The 21,634-nt window shown below is 37.8% G+C and overlaps 1 protein-coding gene across 2 annotated transcripts in view; it reads left to right on the top strand.

The window, feature by feature from the left end:
- Window positions 1-21,634, top strand: part of LOC135215482 (UDP-glucose:glycoprotein glucosyltransferase 1-like) — a 267,287-nt gene that overhangs the window by 184,801 nt on the left and 60,852 nt on the right. Inside the window, exons 21-26 of one of the 2 annotated variants that reach the window (XM_064250238.1) lie at window positions 5,287-5,370; window positions 8,281-8,458; window positions 8,709-8,891; window positions 9,512-9,615; window positions 9,960-10,131; window positions 20,685-20,801. In XM_064250238.1, coding sequence (XP_064106308.1) covers window positions 5,287-5,370; window positions 8,281-8,458; window positions 8,709-8,891; window positions 9,512-9,615; window positions 9,960-10,131; window positions 20,685-20,801 — 838 coding nt within the window. The remainder of the gene's footprint in view (window positions 1-5,286; window positions 5,371-8,280; window positions 8,459-8,708; window positions 8,892-9,511; window positions 9,616-9,959; window positions 10,132-20,684; window positions 20,802-21,634) is intronic. The other variant, XM_064250239.1, reaches the window with a different exon arrangement.

Genomic DNA, 21,634 nt, shown 5'->3' with positions numbered 1-21,634 from the left:
GAGTTTTTTTTTCTATTGTATTGTACACTAAATTGCAATGATTTTGGTTTATAACAAATTGTAAAATTATCAAAGCAACACAGAGAAAATATTATCACACAATGATGCATGAATTCGTAACGAGCGGAGGTAAAAACAAGTTTTTTCTAAAATTCACCATAAATCAAAATATTGTGCTAGAGACTTCCTGTTTGTTGCCAAATGAAGATAATTGATTGAATATTACTAGACTGTAAGTGTTTTAGCTTACAATTGCAGTTTTTGACCATTTTGGTCGAGTTAAAGTTGACAGGTCAAATTTTTCCTATCATGATTTATATGAAAATATTTCAAAACTTATAAAAGCTACAACCATGAGTTATTTTTTTAATTCTACATGATATTGCACACATTTTCATGTATAACACTTTATGTAAGGCCTAATATAAAACGGTGCAAAAATTACGGCAAGGTGACTAAAGAAATTCTGAGATTTTCAGCAGAGTTACCCTGTGCGGAGGGAAGGAAAAGGTTTTTTCAAAAATTCACCATAAATCGAAATATTGTGTTAGAGACTTCCTGTTTGTTGCAAAATGGAGGTAAATGATTGAATGTTACTAGAATGTAAGAGTTTTAGCTTACAATTGCATTTTTCTACCATTTTGGTCGAGTCAAAGTTGACCGCAGGTTTAAATTTTGGCACTTGTCGTGATTTATATGAAAATAATTCAAAACTAATAAAAGCTACAACCATGAGTTATTTTTTTGTTGTATTCTACATGAAATTGCTCACATTTTCATGTATAACACTTCATGTAAGGCCTAATAGAAAACGGCACAAAAATTACGACAAGTTGACTAAAGAAATTCTGAGATTTTCAGCAATTACGGCGCACAGAGGGAAGGAAAAAGTTTTTTTAAAAATTCACCATAAATCGAAATATTGTGCTAGAGACTTCCCGTTTGTTGCAAAATGAAGGTAAATGATTGAATATTACTAGAATGTAAGGGTTTTGGCAGTCACTCGCAAAAGTTCTGTAAAACACGAATGCGTCAAGAAATCGCTCTCCGACTATGCGTCGCTGATGCTTTGTAGTGCGAGAAGAAAGAAATTCACGCATGCGCGGCTGGGTAACATTTGTAAATAAAACAACAGCGTGATCCGTGAACTCCCAGCATCCCTCAAGGCGCGTGATTTAAAATCTTTTGCAAACTAGGTCTATAACTATTTTTCCACGAATATTTAAAAAAGCTTGTTGTAGTCGACGTACCGTACGTCCACTTGGCACCCGACAGACAATTTTAGTCGACGTACAATACGTCCAGTCAGTGTTGAAGGGTTAATAAATGTGTAAATGAAATTTTTTTTCCAACTCATGTTCAAGTGGTGATCTCATTCCTTTTGTTGTAATGTTTACCTTCATGATTGTAATGATTAGGCTCTCTATTTCATTATTTTAATTGGTTAATTGGAGAATTTTGACCTTTTGGTCTGGTTACACTACTTTACAATCTACCCCAAAACTGTTCCTCAGTATCTCTGGTACAAATTCACATAATTTGCTTCTTTTCTTCACTTTATTCAAACAAATCAAGTTGTTAGAGGATGCCTAATTATGGGCCAAGCCATTTTACACACTCTTAATGTCCACCTTAATGGACGAGCATGATCATATGAAGATTTATAACAGGTTTTGAGCGATAAATGGGGCTAACTCATATGAGAAGTATTAATATTGCACGCCTTACAATTTGGATGAATTCAGCAGAAAATATGTTTTTATCCCCTTCAATAGTCCATAAATTACTTACGGCAGCTGTAGAAGCTGAGCACAGGACAGAGGGGGATCAGTGTGCCTTGAGACTTGAAGGGGGTAATGCATTGCCCCTCTACCCCTTAACATCTTTTTATTTATTTGCTCATAAATATACCAAGGGATTGCTTTTGGTTTTAGTTCTTATCTTTAATGATAGTATGTCAGATATACATAATTGTAATTTTGCAAAGAAATATTAGAAAAACAAGCATACGTCACAAAAAGTTACTGCATCTCCCCATCTCAGTAAATCTCGTAAATATTTTACAACAAATATACTCAGAATTTATTACTGATTTTAGTTCTTATCTGTTATGATATTGTGTGAGCTATAATTATATAATTTTACAAAATAAAATAAATTACTGGGAGTCCCCACCATTAACCGAAACTCAGCGATTTATGGCGCTTATGATGCCGAGAACCAGTTAATGGCACCTCTCTTAGGTATGTTATGGCACCATAACTCTATTATTGGCACCTTATGGTGTCACTAACCGAAACTCTGCCTCGTTATGGCACCATAAATTGCCGATTTTCTAGACAAGCGCCATAAAATTGGATCACCATTAACTGAGTTTGTCTGGGGGTGTGCTTAATATATATTTAACCCATACTGTAAGGGTTAACTAAGCATAAGTGTTTTGAGCCATAAGATTAACATTTGTTTTCAAGGCTATAAGATATGTCTCCACACCGTACATGCCCTACATCTTCAAATTGCTCTTAGCGAATGAGATTATATTTAGTGGCTGGTGCCATTGAAATTCATGCTAGCTATTGCTAAATTTTAATTTCCAATTATTTTTTTCTTTGGAATTTTGGAATGGTTTTTAAAGCTAGATATTTTGGGTCACTTTACTTCCTCCCCCCTCTGAAGTAGTCATTTTTACCCCTTCTTCTTCTTGACTTAATCCCTATTCAAGGTTACTGTTCTTATGAGCTCTTCCTGGTGTTTCTATCTTGTGTTATACTTTCTTCTATTTTGTGTCTCTTATGCCCTTTTAAGTGGCATCCAGCCATATTCTCTAAGAACCTCCTCTCCTTCAGTTACATGATCTCTCCCTCGACACGTTGCTCATCATCTCCCCTACTCATCAGGTGCCTGAAATATCTTAATCTTGATTCATTGGTTGTCTTTGACACAATAAATTTTGCTGATCCCTGGTGTATTCTGTTCTTATCCTGTTTCTTTTTGTCACTCCATTCATTCATATGAGCATCATTTCTGCCATGCCTAATTTTTGTACTATTTTCTTCATTGATGTCTATATCAGCTATTACAGCACAGCAGGACTTACTAACACCTTATGTATCCTGCCCTTCAACCTAACAGGGACTCTTGTCACAGCATATGCCAGATAACCCCCTCCACTTATTATTCCCTCTGGCTTGAATTTGATGGTTAACGTGTTATCTGTATCACGCTTGGTATCTGTTATTAAGCTCAGATACTTAAAACTCAGTTGATAGTCACTTCTCCCAGCTTAATTATGGTTTCCTGATCATCCATACCTTTTGTTGTAGATTCAGTCATAGTTCAACCTCAGTCCTTTACCTTTAACCTCAGTCTCCACTTATGTAGGTTTTGCTCTAGCTACTCTCTAGTTTCTGCCATCACAACAAAGTCATCAGCATAGAACACACACAAAGGGGATCCTTCCTTACATCCTTGATTATTACTAAGTTGTCATTTTAACATCTTGCCCCTAGGTAGGTAATTATCCTTTCCCTATCAAGTTTGTCACAGATTACCTTGCCACAGAGTATGCTTGAATGTTAAAAGAATACATCCTAAACTAAGCTAACCAGATTACATCCAAAACTCCACCCCTACCTTGATCTTAGACTTGCATGGTGATCTAACCAAAGCTAACCCCAGTATCAGATCCTGCCTGGCTGAAGAGGAAGGCCCTTTGCCCTTCTTTACTTAACCTTAACTTTGAATAAGAGGGTATCCTAGTGTACCTAGTGTAAAGTAACCAAGAGTGGTAACTTTAACATCCTTCTCATAATTGTAAGTAACTGAACATCCTTCCTCCCCCATAAAGCAGCATTGAATATAGGATATTAAAATCTTATATTCTCATTCATGAAGAAAACTTTAAGTTTCTTTGGATAAAATTGTTGGCTTTGTTGTTTTAGTTTTTTGACAGTTGGTTCATTATTAAGTAATATAATTTACATTAAATCAGTGTTATTGCAGATATGAAGCTGTTAGGTTTATGTATATTCAAATTAATCATTTTTTTTTATAATCGTGTGGAAACTGGATCCATTGTACCTCTAGTTGTAAAGATACAGTATACTAGATATCTAAGCCTCACTTTTCCCCTTTTATTTAGGCCTGTTTTCTTGCAAAGACTGTTAAACGTGGCTGAAATGTGTAACAGTGTTTTAATTAATAGTACATCTAATGATAACTCATTATTTATCTTTCATAACACTGAACAGCTGCATTTCAGATATAAGAATAGCCATGATATATTTTTATGTTGAACAGAATACCCATTCAACGACAACTTTTCATTTTAGTTATTAAGATTTTTTGTGTGATCAGGATATACAAATACCTTGGGTGTTTGAAGTTTCCATGAAAAATCTTATCAATTCTCCATATGTTTTGTCCGTAAAAGTTTACAAAGTATCAGGGCAATGTTTGGCCATATAGAGCAAAAACTAACAGAGCTAAACGACTACTAATATGGTACTTTTAAGAATTTTAGTTTTTACTTGAACTATACGTATACCTGAATGGAATGGTGAATGATTGAAGCAAGTACAACAACTTTTTTTTGTGCTTACAGTTTTAGGATACTATTAGTACATATTTACAAGCATGCTGCCACCTGAATTCTTGCTGCTGGCAGACCCTTGGCACGTATGAAATGTAAATGTAACCAGTATATAATTACTTTGTCAGATACACACTTTTGTGTGGTTATGCTCAATGAAGATGTGTTATATAATAGGAGAGTATTCTTTCAACGCTTACAACACTCTAGAGGCAAAGATGCCCAGATCCAGTGTCTTTCTTGTTAGTTATACTTTGTTTCTTTATGTAATTTACTAATGTATGTTTTCATGTTCCCCTTTTTTTTTTCAACTAAAGAGAATGCTAGCTAGCTTCAAAAATTTGTTCCTTTGTAAGAAATGTGAATATTCTATTGTATATAAAGATGATTTTACTAATCAAATGTTCTCATTTTATGATATGGCCTATAACCTGAGACTTGAATGTAATTTGCTACCTAATCTCCAATTTTGATTTGCTTAAAATAATCTCTTTAGCCAGTTTGTGGTTCAAGAATAAAATTTCTTGATTTATGTTCATAAAGATTACAGTAGTTTGACAAAAGCTTTTATCCCTGTTATAAAGATTTTCTCAGCAAAGTTTTATCCAGCCTATTTGTTGTCTTTTTAAAGAGCTGAATTATTTTCATTTTATGTTCTAGACTTTTTACTACAATTTTTCTTTTATTTTCACAAGCATGCCAATTATCGGCCCCATAGTTGAAGAATGCTGTGTCATGTTAAAGAAGATAAATGCTCTAGCTAAGACTTGGTGGCAAAGGTACTAACCATTTTGTGCATGATTACCCTTTAAAATAAATTTCATATCCTATTATAGTTGTTAATATGTTTGCATGTCATTTGTAGCCAAATGCATTATAACTGTACATTAGTAAATTAACTTAGTATTTTTTTTAATATTGATTATAGTTCTCTAATTGTGGATGTCTGCATTAATCAATCTGATTTTCTTTCTCATAGAGAAGCTGTACATAGTTTTGCTTTGTAAATTGTCTTGTCTCCTGCTAAAAGTCCTAAGATAGTACCTGCAGTTTCTGATAAGTAATTTTTCTTTACTTACAATAATATAAACTGTGCATTGTATTTGTCTCAATTCCATACAGCAAACAATCCTATTTGTTTTCATTTTCAATTACAATTATACTCTTAAATACCCAAGACTGTAAAAGTTGAGTAGGGAATTTCAACCATGATCCTAGAGATTAGAGATATGCATTAAAGGGGTTTTGATAAACTCCCCACAGCATATGAAGGATGATATTCTGATCAGGGTAAGGACAGGGAGCTCTCAGAGCTGAGATAGCTATAAATATCAAAACAGTTTCTGAGGCGTCTTGGCAACAGAATTGGTAAACAGTTGTGAATGTTGATCTGGCCAGTAACGTCAAGTCTTTTTTATAAAACATTAAGCTCAATCACCTCAGTTTCACAACAAAACATCCATTTGCAGGATATTAATGAAGAAAAGAACCTAAAATGTGAAAATATTGACCATACAGTATACCATAATCCATATATGTAATTTGTGAACAGTCTTGCTTATCATAAAGGCTAAGAGATGTCACCTTTGGGGAAGACTGCATTACATAGAATATGTCCTGTATTTTGCTTTAGTTCAAGTTTCTAAATGAAAAAAGCTAGTTGAGCTTCAAGAAAAGAGAGATTATATTGCATATAAATTACACATACTTCATACATGCTCAGTATGAAAGAAGAGAGAAAATTGCTTAAGATGACAAGCAAAAATTGCAATCCATGCACTTGCTTGGCAATACTGTATTGTATATACAAAAATATGGTAAATAAGAATCCCTAGAAAAAAAATTTTTAAATGGTTCTCCAACATAGCCTTCTAGAAATTCAACACATATGGAAATGGAAATCAAATTGGAAAGGGATGCCATTCATCCTCCTTTCCAGCCATAGCTCTTCCTTTTTCAAAATACATCCCCAAGGCACCCAGACCCTTTCTGTTCCTGCATTTGGACAGTCCAAACAAGAGGTTGGAAAATACAAAAATTATGATAAAGAAATATAATAATAAATAATTATGTAGTGAGTGAAGAAAGACTTTTTTCGTGGATATAAAGATTTTTTAAAATTAAGAAATAAAAATTGTCAGTTAATATCTGTATTTGATGGTATTTAGAATTTTTTTAAGTAGTATAAAAATGTGCTCATATTTTTTAACATTTTTGTCTGCCCTGTCTTGTACATATGTCAATTACAAACCCTTTTATTTTGTTATTGAAATCTTTTCACCACTTCATGTTCTCCATTGAGAGAACACTGAAGTCTTTGCCACCTGGTAGCAGTGCAGTTTTCTAAAGTTGCAATTAAACTGTTTAGCTCCTATAGCAAATACATGATTTTATATTATTTTAAAATTTTCATGGAGCAAGTATTTTCCAGTAATTGACAGGTAAGTGTTTGAAGACAAGAAATTAATCAGTAATGCTTACCCACAATGTAAATATTTTTTTTTAACGAGATTTTACATGGGAATTGAGGAACTGATCTAGAGGAAGAGAAGGTGTACCAGGTCTTTTCTACCAATGAATTTTATTCTCTTATTCCTTTGATGGTCAGGTAGATGTAAATTTTTTCCTGTGTCAAAGCCTTGTTTTTAATCTTCCTGTGCCAAAGCCTTGCTTTTAGACTTTATATACTGTGAGAGTACCTAAGTGTTTTGAAATTATTAAATGAGTACTTTTGGGGTATTGTTTACATAAAATTTCTGAAAATTCCATTATTGCTGTATTTTTGCTTTGCTTTGTAGAGTTTTGATATGAATTGTACTTCCCTCGTGTAATGGAACTCCAAAAACATACAAATGGTTTTGTAATAAAAAAAATTTTCACTTGATCTCCATATCAGGTCACAGCTGCTAAGACAGTAATAATAATTTATGAGCAACAAAATACATAGGTATTTGTCATTTTATTGTTATATTGAGAGCAGAGTATGTGACATGCTACATTCAGTTTCACCTGGACATCTGATCTAGATACCCTATCCAAAAGAGAATGTAGTCAGTGTTACCCATGTCTAGTAATTATGGTTGCCTACTCGAGACATTCTCTCCCATGTCCATTGATAAGGGATAAAATTAACAAATTGCCTCAAAATTATGTAGCTGAAGTTGTTGTTCTTTATTGGAAATTTGTGATATTATTCAATCAGACACCAGGCAGCTCTTCATCATTATTAGCAAACAGATAAGTCAACCTTTTACAACTTAAAATTAGTAATGCATCACTTTTCTTTCAGGTGATTGTATCAGAGATCTAAAATGTTCTGCAAAACATGATTCTTTGTTCACGCAATAACTTTGTCACATTTTAGAATAGTTTGTTATGCATCAAATTCTCTGCACTGTGAAAGTTAATTTGAATCAGGCCATCTTAAGTTTGCAGTTTTTCCTCATTGTTCCCTTCTGTTAGCTACTAAGCATCAATTTTATTCTATTGTAGGCAACTGTCTGTTTAACTTTATAATTAACGTACCTTACCAAATTGGTGCTTTCATTACAAAATATTTATTCACTACAGAGTATGTACATTATAACAGTTCTTTTTATCATTGAGATTGCTTTGGCTGAGGATACTGCTGTTTGTTTTAAAAATTATACAATTCATTATTGGAGTTATTAATGTCTGACTAATTTCAGTACATTCAGCTCGAGTTCTGGAGAAGAGGATGCTGATGAAAAAGTGAATATCTTCTCTGTAGCATCTGGCCACTTGTACGAGCGATTTTTACGAATAATGATGGTGTCAGTTCTTCGTCACACAAAAACTCCTGTGAAGTTCTGGTTTCTCAAAAACTTCCTGTCCCCAAGTTTAAAGGTAATTATTTGTTTTACTGCTTTTAAGACAGTGGTATGTATCAAAAACCTAACAATTCTTTCATCAAGAAATAATTTAGAAAATTATACAATCATCTACCTTACTTGAGGATATTGTTAGGGAAATAATCCTGCTTCTAACATTGTGTAGGTATGCTGTGTAGTGGTAGAAATCATAATTTTTATTAGTACATTAATATTATATCAAAGTTTTAGGACATACAGTAAATATAGATTTCTTAATTTTTCAGAATGCTTTGCCTTTACTGGCTGAAGAATTTGGATTTGAATACGAGTTAGTTCAGTACAAGTGGCCAAGGTGGTTGCATCAGCAAACAGAGAAGCAGCGTATTATTTGGGGCTACAAGATTCTGTTTTTGGATGTACTGTTTCCCCTGGATATAAAGAAAATTATTTTTGTTGATGCGGATCAGGTAAGACAAATTTTGAATTTTAATATAGAAAAAAAAAAAGATTTTTCCAACATTAATCCTAATAAGCATTAATTTAGATTGCTTAATTCTCCCAGACACATTGTTCTGAAGTCTTGAGGACTGGAGAACACACAATGCTGTAATTGTGAAATGCTATAAATAATGTTATCTTGCAATGTTTTATAACTTAGTTGTATAAAGAATTCTTTATACTGTACAAGAAATTTTATTTGCTTCATCATGAATATTATAGATGTAATGTGTTACCACTATTTATTGTTTGAAGTCAGTAGTTCTATAACATGTTTTATTGATTTTTAGTTACTTCATGTTTGTGTAGCCTGAATAATTTTCTGGTAATTTAGTATTAACAATTATTTGGGAATAAGGTAACTGTTTGTTCAGAGTTTATCATTCTTTGAAAGTCCCATACCATATTTTCATAAATTAAATGTAACATGTGCAAATAATAATTTCATTAAAGCAGAAAGCCATAATAACTTGTCAAGTATTCATCATTAGATAGATTAATTGTTATTGATGGTGTAATTCTCCTTGGTTTGGGTTTCAAGTTATTTACATTAGTATATATGAATATTTCAATTTTTTCTGCTTTTCAGATTGTTCGTGCCGATATTAAGGATCTCAATAATGAAAATCTAGATGGAGCACCATATGGCTTTGTGCCCTTCTGTGAATCTCGTAAAGAAATTGAAGGATTCAGGTTTGTTGAATATTGCAAAGTGTTCGTTGTTTGTAAATGACTGTTGTCATGTATTTTCAAAGTAATCTGTAAATTGCAAGTTTGTAAGCAAACCATTTGTATATTGGATTTGTAAGTTCATAAACTGTAAGTTCATAAGCTGCAAGTTCATAAACAGACCATTCATGTATTGAATACGTAAGTTGCAAGTTCGTAAGTAGATCATTCATCTACTGGATGTGTAAGTTTCTAGTTCATAAGCAGACCATTCAAACATTGAATTTTCAAGCTGCAAGTTTGTAAGCAAACCAATGGTGCACTGAAATGGGTAGTTAATTCAGGAGACATATTTGTTTCATTTACAGATTTTGGAAACAAGGGTATTGGCGAAACCATTTAGCGGGTCGTAGGTATCACATTTCCGCACTGTTTGTGGTTGATCTGAAGAAGTTCCGTCGTATTGCAGCTGGTGACCGATTGAGAGGCCAGTACCAAGGATTATCACAGGATCCCAACTCGCTTTCTAACTTGGATCAGGTATAGTACACTTAGTATGAATGTACAAAACAATATTAATACAGAATCTGAATTTAGCTGACCATAAATTAGGAATGGAATGTGTCCAGTTTAGGCCAAAGGCCAACCCCTGGGACCGGTGAGGTCATTCAGCGGTGAAAGTAAAATTGAAAGTACAGTAAAAGGTTTTAAAGATGTTACAGGAGAAAAACCTTGCAGTTGCACTATAAAACAATTGTTAGAAGAGGGTGGAAAGTAAAATGGCAGCAAGAGAATACGTATGTACATAGAATAAAAAGGGTTGCAGCTAGGGGCCAAATGGGAAGCTGCACAGAACCTTAAATAATACCTACAGTGCACTGCAGAAGGTGCACTTACAGCACCACCCTCCTTCAGGGACTATAAATAGAGTAAGCTTTTAAATTTTTCAAGAAAATAGAGTATGACTATGAATTTAAATATATTATATTGCTGAGAATTGTAACTGAAATGTAGACAAGAAAAAAGAATAAAATTGTTCAGTAGTATATCAGCAACACAGTATAATTGATTTTATATACAGGATATGTTTTAAGTATATATTTCATGTATCTCTTAACATTTTTATGTCTGCAATCAAATTGACTTAAGTGCAGATAGATACTAGGTAACTAGTTTGTAAGTCGGTAGCCAACCAATAAGAATGAAGTATCTTGAATCACTGGTATGTTTAAACTACTAAATAAGAATATAAGGAAGTCTCGACTTTCTTGATATAAATAATATAATATAAATTAAATATAATATATTAATAAATATATAATAATAATATAATAATCTATATATATATATATATATTATATATATAGATATATATATATATTAGATTATATATATATATATATACAACAGTAATACCTTTTGGGTTACCGAAACCGATTAGTATACGAATTTTTTAACTTACGAAGTGATGACCTTCATTCTGGAAAATACGAAATTTCACTTAGGAATACGATGGTGCGGAATTTCCATCATGCCGAGGCCGACTGCATTGTTTGTTTAAAATCGGATGAGCATGGGATCTGCGAACGCATTTTTTTGGCCTAAAACTTAACGAGGCGTCACCGTGAACTTCCCCCTCCCACGCATCCCTTTGACCCTTTTTTAAACCATAACTTCTTTCACTATCATCGCTGGCGGTAAGATTGAACGCATCTGTCCAGTGAAATACATTCTCAAACATTTGCTTAGTGATTTCCCGCACGGGTTGTTGGGTTTTGTTTTCCGTGGATAGTGCTTATAACGTTAACTATTACCCAAAATACTAAAGGACAATGGCTCCCCTAAGATGACGAAGGCAAGCAGCAAGAAGGAAAGCATGAGAAAGAAGGAGATGATTACGGTCGAAATGAAGAAGGAAATTATCCAAATGCGATGATAAAGGGTGAGCGACGTGAAAGACCATTGCAGCATTCATTCAAGCGGCTCGCAATTAACGATCTGACACTATTTTTGAAAGAAAAAGGAAGAAATTAAATTAAAGCAGTAAAGCATCAAAAAGGTGTCACAGTATTGGAAAAACGAAACAACAACGGCCCTTAATTATTCTCGACGTATGTAGAAAATTAATTTGTTTATCGATAATGGGGTTGGGTCCCATTTCTATAAAAAATTTTTAAACTGAAGACAGGTCAAAAGCAATCCTCCATAGAAAAATATTTTTTTCAAAATTGTGAAAGACGGAACACAGTGCTCGCGTAAGCGTAAAATTAGGTGATGGTAGTGAACGCTGCTCTCGAAAGAAAGAAAGAACCCAGAAAGTCTTCCAGAAGTGTTCACGGAGGGAGGTTTCCCCCCCAAACCAAAGCCCGGACTAACCCTCTCCTCCTTCCCCCCTTGCCTTCCCCCTCCTCCCGTGGTCTACCGTCAAGCCAGCAGCCAACACTCCGCCAAAGGTAAAGTTCAGGGTTTTACTGTGGCATGACCATATTAAATCTAGTTTTCAATACAATCAACTTACCTGGTCAAGATATTATACATAGCTAAAGACTTCCGTCGGTCCCCGACAGAAATTCAAAATTTCGCGCCACTTCGCTTACAGGTAGCGTCAGGTTGATTTCTACCGGCCTGCCCTGGGTGGCATGGGACTAGGAAACCATCCCCGTTTTCTATCATATTTTCTCTTGTGTCGCCGGTGGTTAATCAAACCATTGTTGTTATTACCGTTCCTGACTTGGATTCTTTTTTCAAACATTTGATCAACGTTTTTTTTTTTTCGACTTTTGTTGGTGACGTAATTTGGATCGTGTTTTTAGGCATTCGCTACTGTGGACCTTTTTGGTTTGTTGGAATAACTCTTTTGGATTTTTCTCAGGATGTTCTGATTCTAATGTGCGTTGTTGCGAATGGGTGGGTGAATGTAGGCTGCAGGGTGGTGGATACCGAAAGCTTCGGTTGATCCTCACACTGTATGCCGTAAATGTAGGGGGGTGCAGTGTTTCTGCTACTAAAACACTTCTGGTAAGGAAATGCAGCTGGGTTTTGAATGCAGAAGAAATGGAAAGACTTTGACTTCTTCATTTGAAGAAAGTTTAGAGAGGGATAGAGTTAGAAGACTGAAAGGTGTGAACTTCCAAGGCCTCATTGAGCCTTTTAATTTAATGATAATTCTAAGTTACCCTTACTTTTGGAGAATCTCCCACTATAAATCTCATTCCTCAAGAGTGTCCTTTTTTCGGGAAATTCGGTGCTTTGCGGAAATCGCCAATCCTAAAAAGCGGACACAATTCGAGGACATGAAGTTCCCAATATGGCGGACTCGAAAAGGTAAGGCTAAGTGATAGTGAAAATTTTTAGTGAAAGGTGAGCCCTATCCAGTGTTGGGGTGGAGGGGGGCGTTTTGATCGTCCCCTGCGGCGCTCCCAAGGCCTAGACCTCTTCCAAGCTCACATGCCCAGAGGAGAATAGGAAAGTCGAAAGCCTTTAAGGAGGTCGGAGGGAATCCCCAAACGGGTCCAGAGACGTCCCTTCAGCTAGCTTTGCTTCATGGCAGCCAGAACTCAAGGACGCTACAGGGAAAAGCGTCCTTCGCGGAGGTTTGTTTCTCGTCCATCATCCCTCTCCCTCACCTAAAACGAGGGTGGAAGGACGTCGACCTTATCGAGGACCGCTGGAAGCGTCAATATGAAGCAAGATATCGGACTCTCGCCCGGAGGCGATTCTCTGATGACGACCCCGTCCTGCTTATCAAGAAGGCGAAAAGGTGGGCGTCAACGTCACACTTGACGCTTATGATGGAAGTACCTTTATCATGCTTCTTCCCCTAGTGATGGAACGAAAGGGCGTCAGGCTCTAGAAGTAGGAGAAGCGTCAATGGAAAGATCAGTTAATTGGCGGTTGCAAGAACAACTATCAATCTCTTGTGGGAGTTTTAGCGCCCCGTCGGAACAGGTACGTGGGGGGACGCTTCCCTATTAAGAAGTCTCGTCCTCTTGTCTCCTGCTCGGGTAAGACGTCTTTTAGAAGTGAAGCGTCAAATCAAGAAGATCGTGAAGACGTGACGCTCCGTCCAAGATTGTGACGCCGAGTGAGGAAGCCCGTTAGAAAGCGAAGCGGTTTCCTTCCAAGAACGCGAAGCGTCCTCCTAAAACGTCAAACAAGAGACGTACATACATTGACGCCTCGGAGAGCGGGGAATCGTCCCATAACATGACGTCTTCTAAAGCGCGACGAGAAGCCGCAGGTTGTGACGCCTTCCAAGTCCGCATCAGGTAACTCGGAAAAAGGGAAAGACTTTCATTCCCTTAGACCCCCATCTCCGATCAGGAGTTTGTCTCCCCAGGCTGAAGAAGAAAGTTTCTGAAAGGAGCAACAGAAACTCAGGATTATTCACGAGTTCGAACGAAAACTCGGAGGATGGAAGATTCTTGGAAGAGAGGGCTTGTCAAAAACTATAAGGTGTTGACTGACCATGCTTCCTGGGAGGAATACGGAGGAAACGAGTTGACTCCGGCTGCTCCCCTCCTATCCTCCGGCCGCTCGCTCTTTTTTCGAGTGCGAAAGGCGAAGAAGAACTTTTCGTCTTTTCCTGAAGAATGCAAGCCCACCACCATCCTCGATCGAAGCGGCTTTTACACGCCCTTAGACGCCTGGATGAAGTCGAAGAAAGACTTGTAACCAGGTGACAGTTATTTTGTTGCATGCCTCCAGCAAAACGGTTAGCTGGGAAAAGGGAGGCATATGGTACAAGAACGGGGGAGGATATGGGTATCGCTCTCCCTTCTACTACAGAGGCAGACCTTTTTCGAACGTTCTAGTTGACGCTTCAAGGCGGTCCTAGTCTTAAATTCTGCCCGCATTACTTGGTGAGTATTTCGGAACCACTTGGATCATCTCCTCAAGGGAAAAGGGCCTGTTCCAATGTTTTTTAAAAAAAATTTGGAAGTATTTCAACTTCTTAGATTGGTCCCTTGGGGTGATGTCCAAGAAAGCTCACGGATTCTCATGGGAATCGAACCTGAAGCCACTTTGCTATTGCATTTTTGTTTGTCGTGCCATCGACAAAGCAGTAACAGGATCGGATCTTTTGGAAGTCTCTGCATTATTTGGAAGCGTCTTTTGGTTTTGAAGAAACGGACAGTGTATGGGCCCCGCCTTCTTAACAAAGGCAGTCTCTCATGCGCAGAGGGAGGCAAGCCTCTGGCTATATGCAACCTCTTTGCGGACTTTTTGTTTCCTTCTAAGTTAGTGAAGGACGTAGCTCACTCTTTAACTGAGAAGGCGACACAGGATCTTCTGACGCAGTCTGCTAGGAAGAAGAAACCTGCTTTAGTGTCGGACAAGAAAGAACCTAGCACTTCTAGGCAGCCCTTTCGAGGTGGTCCGATCTCCGACCTCCCGCAAGAAGGAAGGCTCCAGAGAGAAGAGGTAGGTCCGCCTTTCGTCCCTTTAAAAAGGGCAAATGAAACAATTCTCCTCCAAACACCAGTAGGTGCCAGACTCCTGGAATTCGTGGAAGCCTGGACACTGATAGACGCGGACGCGTCTTCACTAAAGATCATAAGGAAGGGATATCGTATCCCTTTCCTGAATACTCCGCCCCTAACGTCTATACCGAGGGAACTATCAGCCAAGTACAAGGATCCTGTACTGAGGGATACTCTTCGATCAATGGTGGAACAAATGTGGGACAAGAGTGCAGTAGAACTAGTACTGGATCAAAACTCCCCGGGGTTTTACAATCGCCTTTTTCTAGTGGCGAAAGCCTCGGGAGGCTGGAGACCAGTACTAGACGTCAGCGCTCTGAACAAATTTGTTCAGAAGGAGAAGTTCTCCATGGAGACTTCTGCTTCAGTCCTAGCGTCATTACGACAAGGAGATTGGATGGTGTCTCTAGATCTCCAAGACGCCTACTTTCACGTCCCGATCCACCCTTCATCGAAGAAGTACCTCCGTTTCATGACGGGGGGAAGGATCTTTCAGTTCAGAGCCTTGTGTTTCGGCCTGTCCACAGCTCCTCAGGTCTTCACAAGCCTGATGAGGAATGTGGCGAGATTTCTTTCATCTCAAAGGAGTGAAGTCTCGATGTACCTAGACGACTGGCTCATCAGGGCCAGATCGGAGAGACAGTGTTTGGAGGACCTAAAGTTAACACTACAATTGACCAAGGCGTTGGGATTGCTTGTGAACCTCGAGAAGTCTCAGATGACCCCAGACAAGACTAGTCTATCTGGGGATTCGGATGGATTCTCGGGGTTTTCGAGTTTTTCCTTCGCAAGAGAGAACAGAAAAAGGTTTGAGGATAATCTCTCTCTTCTTAGAGAAACAGCAAACGTCAGCGAGGGAATGGTTGAGCCTTCTGGGGACGCTTTCCTCGCTGGAACAATTCTTCCATCTCGGAAGACTTCATATCCGTCCACTTCAATTCTTCCTCAAGAAGTCTTGGAGCTGGAAAAACGGACAACTGTCGGACGTTTTCCCCATTCCAATGGAGGTAAAGGCACACCTACAGTGGTGGTTGCGGCCTCTGGAAGAGAACAAAGGGGTCTCTCTAAGTTCAAAGAACCCAGACCTAGTGTTGTTCTCCGACGCGTCGGAGACGGGTTGGGGAGCGACATTAGGCTCGGAGGAAGTGTCAGGCACCTGGGAACCAGCACAGGTGTCCTGGCACATAAATTGCAAAGAGCTCTTCGCCGTTCACCTGGCTTTTGAAGAGTCTAGAACTCTGGTGAGAGACAAGGTAGTACAAGTAAACGTGGACAACACCACCAGCACTTGCCTACATTCGAAAACAGGGAGGGACTCACTCCTCGTTCCTTTACGAACTCACGAGGGACTTATTACTTTGGACGTCTCACAGGAACATCTCCCTGCTGACAAGGTTCGTACAGGGAGTAAGGAATGTGAGGGCGGACAGGCTCAGCAGGAGGAACCAGGTCCTTCATACAGAATGGACTCTGCACGAGGAAGTATGTCGCGATCTCTGGTCTCTGTGGGGAACTCCTCACGTGGATCTATTCGCAACATACATTTCAAAAAGGCTCCCAGTGTTTTTGCTCGGTCGTGGAAGACCCAAGAGCAATTATGGTAGACGCCTTCCTGCTAAACTGGTCTCGAGTGGACGTGTACGCTTTTCCCCATCAAAATCCCTGGGGTTAGTATTGAAAAAGTTGTGGCGTCAAAAGAGACGAGGATGACTTTAATAGCCCCCTTTTGGCCGGCCCAGGAATGGTTCACGGAGGTGGTAGAGTGGATCGTAGACTTTCCAAGATCCCTACCAAGAAGGACGGATCTTCTCAAACAACCACACTTCAAGAGGTACCTCAAAACTCCTCCCCGCTCTGCTCTGACTGCCTTTCGACTATCGAAAGACTTGTCAGAGCGAGAGGCTTTTCTCGCGAAGTGGCAAGCGCAATCGCGAGAGCTCGCAGAACCTCCACTTCGAAAGTATACCAGTCGAAGTGGGAGGTCTTTAGAAGGTGGTGTAGAGCCAAGAAGTTGTCCTCCTCCTCTACCTCTATAGCGGAAATTGCTGATTTCCTGCTATTCTTGAGAGTAAAATCGCATCTAGCTGTATCCACAATAAAGGGATACAGGAGTATGCTCTCGGCTGTGTTCAGGAACAGAGGTTTAGATCTGGCAAATAACAAAGATCTCCACGATCTCATAAGATCATTTGAGACGTCAAAGTCTAAGGAGCCAGTACCTCCGAACTGGAACTGACGTAGTCCTCAAATACCTGTCTTCGGATAAATTTGAACCTCCTCATCAGGCCTCATTTAGAGACGTAACTAGAAAATGCCTATTTCTTTTATCGTTAGCAACGGCAAAAAGAATTAGTGAGTTACAAGCTCTGCAGGATAAAGTAGGATTCAAGGGAGACTCGGCGATTTGCTCGTTTAAGACTCTGTTTTTAGCGAAAAGAGAACCCAGTCCCACGAATCCCTGGCCTAGGTCATTCGAAATCAAAGGAATGTCTAGTCTCGTAGGCAGAGAAGCAGAGAGGTCTCTATGCCCTGTTAGAGCTCTAAAGTTCTATCTTCAGAGGAAGCGTCAGTTGGGAGGCTCTAGACAAGGTCTTTGGTGCGCGGTAAAAGACCCCACAAGACTGATGTCAAAGAACGCTCTAGCGTTCTTTGTAAGAAACGTCATTACGGACGCTCACAAGGTTTGTCCGGACGAACAATTACAACTTCTGAGGGTAAAAGCTCATGAAGTACGAGCGGTTGCGACGTCTCTCTCGTTTTATAAGAATATGTCGCTTAAAAACATATTAGATACGACATATTGGAGATGCAACTCGGTATTTGCATCTCATTACTTGAAAGACGTGTGTGTGACGTATGAGAAGTGCTTTTCTCTAGGTCCTATCGTATCGGCAGATACGATTCTGGGTAGCGGAGCCGACACCAATCCTTAATATGTATATACTTCTTCTGTTGGATATGGTCGAGAATCTCTTCGAACAATGGAGGATTCAGGCTCGCACGGGCGGCCGTCTATGTTGTTCATAAGAGAATTCTCGTCATATCCAATTAGTTGGGTATAATTTTTTTTTGAAATTATGTATGAGTGCGTAGTGGTTTTTGAGTTACGGTTGTTGTGACGAGTTCGGGGATAACTCGTAACAATCCTTAGTTCTAACACATGGTTAGGATCAGGTGGTCGGGATTGGTTGTGTGCTCCTTCTTAAGGTGTATTGTCATATAAGTGGATCAGCACCCATTGACAAAGTCCTTTTAGGCTCTGCTGAGTAAGTGGGTAAGACCCCATCGGCAGACCCACAAGAACTCTTGGCCATAGATCACATATCTCGCTAAAGTTTTCTTGAGGTGATGCAGGGACTACTGGGAAACAAACACCCACCAAGTCTACCACCTATCAGGTAGGAACCAAGGTTTTATTTATACCTACAACATATGTTGTTTACCTGTCTATTCCATATAGTAGCTGTCTCTTACCCTCCACCGAAGGGTGCCAATCAGCTATGTATATATCTGACAGGTAAGTTGATTGTATGAAAATGATATTGTTATGTTACAATAAAGTTTCATACATACTTACCTGGCAGATATATACAATTAAAGGCCCACCCAGCCTCCCCCGCAGGAGACAGGTGGAAGAGAGAAAATATGATAGAAAAACGGGGAATGGTCCTAGTCCTGCCACCCAGGGCAGGCCGGTAGATCACCTGACCTACCTGTAGCGAGTGGCGCGAAATTTGAATTTCGTCGGGGACGACGGAGTCTTAGCTATGTATATCTGCCAGGTAAGTATGTATGAAACTTTATTGTAACATAACAATATCATGTTTTATATTTAATTTAATTCTTCAATTTTATAATTTTATGTAATTCCTACACGAATTTTCAAACCTTAGTGAACAAAAATAAATGGGAAAATATGAATTGAAATGGTCATTCATGGTCGGGTGGAACGCATTATTTGCTTTTTATAACATTTCTTATGGGAAAATCCATTTAGGTTACGAATTTTTTAGGTTACGAAGCAGGTTCTGGAACGGATTAAATTCGTAACCCAAGGTATTACTGTATATATATACTATATATATATATATATATTATATATATATATATATATATATATATATATATATATATATATATATATATATACACAGTAGTACCTCGAGATATGAAAGGCTCAACTTACGAAAAATCCAAGTTACGAAAGCCAATGCGAAAAATTTTACTGCTCTACATACGAAAAGTTTTCAAGATACGAAAGGTTGTTGCTGTGAAGTCCCGAGATTCGCCTGGACCACCGAGAACAATTTTAAAACTCCCGTGCCGCCAACTGAGTAAACTCGCCACCATCCTCCCGCTCTCCCATTGGTTCCTGATGCTAGTCACCCCATAAGGTCCTGCTCTCCTATTTGTCAGCATCTACCCCTTGTGCTTTAAGTATTCTATTGGTAAAAGGTTGCTGTAAATTGAAAAACTTATTCATGCAATACATTTAATAAAGAAAACATTAGGTGAAGATAGAATAAAGAATAGAAATGAATGGTTATTATACTGTTTGGTAGTTTCAGTAGTTGAAGAGAGATTATGAAAATTTATGGCTTACTGTGTAAAAGTGATTGCTTGGCGATCGTTCGATACTCATAAGTGTTGGATGTAAACAGACGTTTGGAAGCTTTTTTTTGTTTGTTTATTATAGTTAATGGTTACTTAATAATTATTTGCGCATGTTTCATTATAGCTGTCGGTAACTCGGTATCTTCATTAGGTAAAGATAGAATAAAGAATAGAAATGAATGGTTATTATACTGTTTGGTGGTTTCATTAGTTGAAGAGAGATACTAATGACAATTTATGGCTTACTGTGTGCTAGGAAAAATGATTGCTTGGCGCTCGTTCGATACTCTTAAGACGGGTAAGAGCTGGATGTAAACAATCGATCGGAAGGTTTGTTTTTTGTTTGTTTGTGTATTATAGTTAATGATTAATTAATAATTATTTGAAATGAGTACATACTGATTATTTATGCATTTTATTGGCATATTCTAAGGTTTTAGCTCTTAGGTTTAGATGTCAGAATCATAGACTAGGCTACAGTAGCAACCGCTAACATAGGCTAGGCTTATTGCTAAGGGACATATGCTAAAGTCCTAATATATGCAGTAAAAATGGGGTTGAACATTACATGCAGTTGAATATTACTCAAGTATGTACAGTATTTTGCCTTTTTGGAGTCATATTTCTTCCGTCGTAACCCTAGAACATGTGTTTTAGGCCTGGAAATATAATTTACTTGGGTGTTTTTGGAGGGCTTGGAACGGATTAGTCATTTTACGTGTAAAATGTGTTCCAAGTTACGAAAAACTCATAATACGAAGCCCGTCTCGGAACGGATTAATTTCGTATCTCGAGGTACCACTGTATATATATATATATCTATATATATATATATATATATATATATATATATATATATATATATATATATATATATCTATATCTATATATATATATATATATATATATATATCCTTGTGTTAAAATAAACAAGAGGTTAAATGTAATGAACTTTGTATTACTATATAATAAGTGTTGATTTTTTCTTAATTTCAGGATCTTCCAAATAATATGATTCATCAGGTACGCATCAAATCCTTGCCACAGGATTGGTTGTGGTGCGAGACATGGTGTGACGATGCTTCCAAGAAGAGTGCAAAAATCATTGACTTGGTAAGTATTTTTCTCCTCATTCAGAGTAAGTTTTTTGGAAATTTTCTCAGGTAATGGACATTATACGGTGCTAAATCAGTTAAAGAGATGAGGAATGGAATATAAAATTTAGGCCAAATGCCAGGTTCTTGGACCCATGGGGTCATTCAGCGCTGAAAGGGAAACCGAGAGTAAAATAGTTCCAAAGGTGAAATCCTCTCAGTTGTGCTATGCAACAATGGTTAGCACAGAGTAGAAAGTAAGATGGAAAAAGAGAGATTATGAATGGAGGTACAGTTAAAGGAATAAAAGGGATTACTGCTGGGGGCCAAAGGGGTACTGCAAAGAACCATAAATATGGCCTACATTGCAAGGTTAGAAGTGGAACCCCATACAAAATGTATGAATATTTAAAAAAAAATCTTTTTGCATATAATGTTGAGTTCAGCGTTAATTTCACATATTTCTAAAGCTATAGCTGCCTCACTTAAGGTAGATTCTTGGGTGAGCCTTATGCCTATATGACATATGTTTGGCGGCCTCTAATTGGCTAGTACCGGGTGGTAGGCAGCTCATTCCGTGTCTTAAATTTTCGTTTGGCACTAGATATGAAAGTTTTGATCATACCATAGGATTCTGTATTAATTGTACAAATAAATAATGATTTCCTGAAATCAACAAGATAAAACACAAAGGAATTATGAGTGAAACTGAAAAAAGAAGCATTTAATTCTTTATTCCTGTTTTTATTTACCAGATTTTGCATCATTCATGCAATTAATATAAAACTTGTTTGTTCATATACGAAACAAACCTTCGGTCTTAACATTACCATTTACTAGCGCCAAGCTGGA

This window comes from Macrobrachium nipponense, chromosome 5 (genome assembly GCF_015104395.2).
Source record: "Macrobrachium nipponense isolate FS-2020 chromosome 5, ASM1510439v2, whole genome shotgun sequence".
NCBI lineage: Eukaryota > Metazoa > Arthropoda > Malacostraca > Decapoda > Palaemonidae > Macrobrachium > Macrobrachium nipponense.
The sequence above is the reverse complement of the archived record's forward strand: the minus strand, read 5'-3'. Positions and strand labels throughout refer to the sequence as shown.